This window comes from Musa acuminata, chromosome BXJ1-5, assembly GCF_036884655.1.
Source record: "Musa acuminata AAA Group cultivar baxijiao chromosome BXJ1-5, Cavendish_Baxijiao_AAA, whole genome shotgun sequence".
In the NCBI taxonomy this organism is placed as follows: Eukaryota; Viridiplantae; Streptophyta; class Magnoliopsida; order Zingiberales; family Musaceae; genus Musa; species Musa acuminata.
Window position 1 is genome coordinate 29,027,711 of NC_088331.1, and position 6,730 is coordinate 29,034,440.

Genomic DNA, 6,730 nt, shown 5'->3' on the forward strand with positions numbered 1-6,730 from the left:
ATTCAAGTTGTCATTGCACAATAAGGCATTTTCACCAATTATGTATAAATCCTCTTGATTTCATATTGTTTTACGATCCTGAAATGGTTAGTGACCATGAAAATTTTTGTTTCTACTCCCATAAGATTGCATTCCATGATAAACAGACAATGCCAAGGATTATCTCAACTTATTTTTCCTCTATCGACTCATGACTTTCCGGTATATGCAAGTAAAAATATCTAAAGAGTAATTACATGAAGAGAAATCTAAGCAACACATTTGTTTGAAGAATGTTGAGACTACAAAGAATCGTCACACACATAACCAGACATGATCATGTGACAAAGAAGGCGAGCTCTTCTATTACATTCTGAGTTCCTAATATCATGAAGCAGTTTTGTAGCAAAAAGGAACTTCGTCTTCCTCCGTGTTGTTTATGATGACTTACAGCAAGCTCCCATGAAGGACGAGATCCTCAAAAGGATACATGGCTTCCCATGGAGGAAAAGAGTCATAGCACAGCTTGGTTTCTTCAGTATCAAGTGCACTTGCCATAGAGGAGGCACAGAAGGAAGAGCTGCAGCTGCCTGAAGACTTGACCTGTGGTATCGTCTCTTCTTCGTTCGAGCTCCGATCACTTGGCATCCAAATGCTACTATGCATGAGACCAAATTCGTCTTCGGACACATCTGTGCTCTTCCCTTCTGCTTGTGGACGAGCATCGGCATGTCCATGATCATATCTCTCAGGCTGCTGATTGATGATGAGCTGGTGGGTCGCTGGATCCACGCGAAGGAGCTCGAGCTTCTTCTTGATTCGGGTGTTCCAGTGGTTCTTGATCTCGTTGTCAGTTCGGCCAGGGAAGTGTGATGCGATCTTGGACCATCTGTGAGCGCTCGAGGATTCAAGAACATGCATATTGTGTGAGGTGAGGATTTAACGGAGAGGGCCGGGCGAGGACGTACCTGTTCCCGAGGCTGGAGTGGAGCTGGATGATCTGGTTCTCTTCTTCCTCGGAAATGGCGCCTCTCTTGAGGTCAGGACGAAGGTAGTTAGTCCATCTCAGCCTGCAGCTCTTCCCACATCTCATAAGACCTACACCAAAAGCGAACACTAGTGATCAATCAAAGCATAAAGGAGCTTGATTTCACAGTCTTGAATGTCGTAGGAAATCTGCTCCAGATAACTCGATGATGAGGAAGAAGCACCAGCAAGCTTCGGCACGAGACGCCAACGGTGTATGCCGTTGTTGAGGATGAAGCTGATGAGCTTCTGGTCTTCCTCTGCTGTCCATGGACCCCTCTTCAGCCCGGAATTGTCACAGCACGGTCGCCTCCCCATGTCCAACAAGAGAGAGAGAGAGAGAGAGAGAGAGAGAGAGAGAGAGAGAGAGAGAGAAGCAGCACAGCAACAATGACAAGTGGAACAGAGTAGAAAGCTTTCGGTGCAAAGTTGATGGAAGTGCGCACTTTAAAGAGTCTTGAAACTTGGGGCCTCAAGATGCTGCCAGTTCATGTGCTCCTTAAACAAATGATTGAGATTTAAAGGCCACATGATTGAAGCCGGAGAGAGATTGCGAGCAATCACCTTCGAGAGTCTCGCCGAAAAGATTCTTGGACATGGTTTACACAATGCGGTGGTTGAGGAGCATGAAACAAGCACTCATCTCTGCTGTTCTCTCTCTCTCTCTCTCTCTCTCTCTCTCTTCTGCCTCAAGGAGGAGGTGGAGTGATTCTTTATGAACCCTCTTCTTGTCTTCAGCTTGCCATCACACAGGCAAGAGGAGGACACGGCGCGCTTAAAGATGCTGCGATCCTATGAAGATTCCTGTCTTCCGCAACGCAACCTTCTCTGTCATTCTTCTTCTTTTACTCGGTTCAAGGTTGTCTTTGGTCTGATTTGTAACGACAATCTCATGATGTGATGCGCAAGGAAAATGAAGTATATCATAAGATATCTCTTGCAAAACCCAAGCCGCATATAATGAATGGTTTCCAAGTCTTTTGATGGTACAAATTAATTGCTTCTCGGTTCATTCTTATTCTATTTTTACTTCTTTTCCTTTCCACTCAGTCCAATGTTGTCTTTGGATTAATTTCAAAGACTATCTATCTCATGATACGATGCACAAGGAAAATTGAATTTTGTGATGAAGACATTTTTTTGCAGAACCAAAGTCTACAATTGTTTCTTTGATGATATAATTTATATACTGTTTCTAATACATATCTATACTTGCCAAGATTGGGAGCAACCAACCTATTATTGTTGTATATGTTCCTACGAAGCTGTAAGTCCTCCACATAAATAATCCCTTCATTTGACATCATCTACAAGTAGCTAAAGAAGAAGTCATAAAAGCTACACGTTTTCACAATCCTCCCAAAACCCAGCCAGCAGGCCCATTTCATTTTTTGGGCAAAAGCCGCAGAACCATGCGTTTTACATACCTCCATAGTAAATTTGTTGGATTGGATGGCACGGCACCACCTCATTGATTCCATGACAGTCAACATCTTATGCCAGTTTTTAATATCAATGCTCTAAAGAACCTCGTCCGGTGTCAATCAACTAAGTAAAGATTTTGATAATTTATCGTAAATTTTTTTCCATCTTTGGAAAAGAATAAAAAGAAGAAGAAAAAAAAAAGCTGAAAAGTTTGCATTATAGCAAAGAACTCAATGCGGTGGTTGAGGAGCATGAAACAAAGAACTCAAAATGAAATCAGTCCAAGAGAAGGCAAGAAACTTCAAGGGGAAATTAGCAAAGTTTTCACCTTTGACTGAGAATTATAGCATTAATTTTCTCCGATTCGATTTCAGTGAGAGAGAGAGAGAGAGAGAGAGAGAGAGAGAGAGAGAGAGAGAGAGAGAAAAGTGGGGCGTTTGATAATACTCTATTTTGGAGGTTCGGATGAAGACGACGAAGCGGGGGTTGCCATCGTCCTTGATCTTGCCTGGGGAGAGGGGGAGGACGAGTGGGAGGGGGGCGCTGGAACTGGCGGCCTGCCATTATCCCTCGCTTCCCCTTGGCAGCTTCCATCACCAGCAGATTCCGCTGCAGCTGCTGGTGCTTACCGGAACTCCACTGGTGCTTACTGAACACCAAATTACCATCATCAGCAGTCGAGCTTGCATCAACATGAAGGGCAGCTCATGCTTGATCCAATCTGCACCTTTAAGATCTACTGAAACAACACTAAAGAAGTAGTTTTCAACAGTTAGTAATTCTTTGTCTTTTTTTGACTTGTCAACAGGGAATGATAGCGATTACCTGACAAATACATTCGAACGCAAGAATGGCTACAGAATTATAGCCATACAAAGGAAAGAGACTGCACAATCCACGCAGCAGAGCATTGTCATCTGCAAGGCAACAACAACTGGCTGCTACAGCCCTTTGACAAGCCGCGTTACAGTGATCAACAACACAAACAACAGAGAAGCTACGTTGCTTGGCTCCTTGCGCGGCTATGAACAGCTCTGCAGGCCATAACTGTAAGATTAGCTACGGCAGAATAGAGCTCATGTCACTGCAAGGCACGGGTGCCTAAAGGCCATGGTCGCATCCAGTCAAGAAAAATTGAAGATTTTTTAGGTTTGAACGTCACAAGCAAAAAAGCTTGATAAGTTTCAAAATTTATGCAAAAACTTAAAAATAAAACACTTACCAATATTAATAGATTATTATACTTCTGAATTGCTTCATTATAAAGTGAGTCAACTTTGTTTATACAATACAAAGGCCAAATACAAAAGGAATTAATCCATTAAATATATTAAATAATATTCATATTCCTAATTCATGAATGTATATCACTCATGAATTTGCCTTGAAATGATTTAAATAATTATTCATGAATAAGCTCATAATTCATAATATTGTTCAATATAACTAAATAGCTTTTATTCCTCAAAATAGGCTAAAAATTTATCATTCTCTCAAAGTTAGACTTTCTCTCCATGATTTAGACTTATTTGAATCATATTGATCCTTTTAGGCTCTTCTTGTATCCATAAAACCTTGAATGAGTCTTGACCAGCTTGCTCCTTCCAAATGCCTTCCAATAAATAATTTAAGGGTTCTTTCATCCTTTTAACTTTAGTTCTTGTCATTGGTCCTCCATGAATATTTAAAGGGTCATTGGTAGAATTATGATCAACTTGATAATTTATATCATTCCTCCTTTCCTCGAAAGGATTTGTCCTCGAATCAATGCCTTCATCACTTGGTAGTTCCACTTGTATGCATTGTTGTTGATTTTTTGAAATACTCGAAATGGACCATCTCTTCTCGATGTTAGTTTAGACTTCCTTTGGTTAGGAAATCTTTCCTTCCTTATGAGTAACCAAACCCAATCACCAAGTTTAAATACTATTTGTTTTCAGCCTTTGTTGTATTGTTTATCATATTATATAGTTTTCTTTTCAATTTGTGTTCAGACTTTTAAATGCAATGCTTTTACAAAATCAGCTTTTTGCTTCCCATCCAAATTGACTTTTTCCAAAGACAAAAATAACAAATCCATAAGAGTTAACAGATTAAACCTGTACATAGCTTCAAATGGGGAATGATTTATTGTAGCATATACACTTCTGTTATAAGCAAACTCTACATGTGGCAAACAATCCTCCCAATTTTTAAATTTTTTTGAATTATAGCCCTCAAAAGTATTGATAAAGTTTGATTTACCACCTTTGTTTGTCCATTTGTTTGTGGATGACAAGTGGTTGGTTGAATATAACAGCCTTGTACCAAACTTGCTCCAAAGTGTTTTCCAAATGTGACTAAGGAACTTCACATCTCTATCACACACAATTGTCTTTGGAATGTCATGTAATCTCATGATTTCTTTGAAGAACAACCCTGTGACATGTGTTGCATCATTTGTTTTGTGGCATGGAATGAAATGTGCCATCTTGCTAAACCTATCAACAACAATAAAAATAGAATCTCTCCCTCCTTTTGACCTAGGTAAACCCAAGACAAAGTCCATCGATATATCAACGCAAGGCTTACTAGTTATAGGAAGAGGAGTATACAACCCATGAGGCATTACTTTAGATTTAGCTTGTTTACAAGTAATGCATTTCTCACACAATCTCTTAATATTTCTTTTCATGTGTAGCCAAAAGAAATGATCATTTAACACATCTAAAGTTTTTATAACCCCAAAATGCCTCATTAAACCTCTACTATGTGCCTCTCTCACAAGTAATTCTCTCATTGAACATTGAGGAACACACAACTTATTTTCTTTGAAAAGAAATCCATCATGCCTAAAAAATTTGTCAAAACCCCTTTTCTCACATACCCCATAAACATTAGCAAAATCATGGTCAGAATTATATAAATCTTTAATATACTCAAAACCCAATAATTTTGCCTCAAGTTGAAAAATTAGAGCATACCTTCTAGAAAGAGCATCGCCAACCACATTTTGCTTACCTTATTTGTACTTGATGATGAATGGAAAGAATTTAATAAACTCCAATTTTGCATGCCTATGTTTAGTTTTCCTTGTCCTTTGAGATATTTCAATGACTCATGATCGGTGTATATAATGAATTCCTTGTACCAAAGATAGTATTGCCATGTCTCTAACACTCTTACCAAAGTGTAAAACTCATTGTCATATGTCGGATAGTTAAGACTTGCTCCACTTTGTTTCTCACTGAAGAATGCAATGTGTTTGCCTTCTTGCATTAAGACTCATCCAATACCTATTCCACTCACATTACACTCAATCTCAAAAGTTTTAAAAAATTTAGGTAAAGCAAGCAAAGGTGTTGAACCGAGTTTGTCTTTAAGCAAATTAAAACCATCATCTTGTTTATCACCCCATCTAAATCCCATATTCTTTTTAATGCATTCAGTTAATGGTGTAGCAATTGTAGAAAAATCTTTAATTAATCTTCTATAAAAGCTAGCAAAACTATGAAAATTTCTAACATCACTAACACTAGTGGGTTTTGGCCACTCCCTAATTACTTTTACTTTTTCTTGATCAACATGAATTATTTTATCGTTAACAACATATCCAAGAAAAGTAATTTCATTAGGGCAAAAAATATATTTCTTTAGATTAGCATATAACTTTTCTTTTCTAATCACATCAAAAATAGCTTTTAAATGTTTTACATGGTCATCTAAATTTTTGCTATACATAAGTATATCATCAAAATATGCCACTACAAAATTTTTAATATAAGTATGCAAAATGTGGTTCATTAATCTCATGAAAGTACTAGATGTGTTAGTTAGGCCAAAAGGCATCACCAATTATTCATATAAACCATGTTTAGTTTTAAAAACGGATTTTCATTCATCACCCTCATGTATTCTTATTTGATGATATCCAGATTTTAAATCAAATTTTGAAAACACACAAGAATCATGCAATTCATCCAACATATCATCTAGCCTAGGAATAGAATGTCTATACTTTATCGTGATTTGGTTGATGACTCTATAATCAACACATATTTTTCAAGATCTATCCTTTTTAAGTACCAACAGAACAAGAACTGCACAAGGACTTACACTTTCTCATACATACCCCTTTTCCATAAGCTCACTTGTTTGCTTTTGGATTTCCTTGGTCTCTTCGGAGTTGCATCTATATGATGGTTTATTTGATATGCTTGCGCTTGGAATAAAATCAATTTGATGCTCAATTCTTCTAATTGGTGGCAAACAATTAGGAACTTCTTCAGGAAAGATATCCTTATTTTCTTACAAAAGATCA

At 37.9% G+C, this 6,730-nt stretch overlaps 1 protein-coding gene across 1 annotated transcript; it reads right to left on the reverse strand.

The window, feature by feature from the left end:
• Window positions 1–202: 202 nt before the first annotated feature.
• LOC135675044 (MYB-like transcription factor ODO1) lies at window positions 203–1,407 on the reverse strand. The gene is made up of 3 exons (XM_065185303.1): window positions 1,191–1,407; window positions 948–1,077; window positions 203–868 (listed from the first exon to the last, which is right to left on the reverse strand). Exons 1-3 carry the CDS (start codon window positions 1,321–1,323, stop codon window positions 427–429), a joined length of 705 nt encoding a protein of 234 aa, XP_065041375.1. The 5' UTR covers window positions 1,324–1,407; the 3' UTR covers window positions 203–426.
• Between the last annotated feature and the right edge of the window lie 5,323 nt (window positions 1,408–6,730).

Bases quoted from the DNA above. Each gene is read 5' to 3' on its own strand.
- LOC135675044 (XM_065185303.1), bottom strand. From the start codon at position 1,323: ATGGGGAGGCGACCGTGCTGTGACAATTCCGGGCTGAAGAGGGGTCCA. The intron at 1,078-1,190 runs GTGCTTCTTCCT...CTTTTGGTGTAG, and splicing joins TCTCGTGCCGAAGCTTGCTG to GTCTTATGAGATGTGGGAAG. The intron at 869-947 runs GTACGTCCTCGC...GAGCGCTCACAG, and splicing joins CACTCCAGCCTCGGGAACAG to ATGGTCCAAGATCGCATCAC.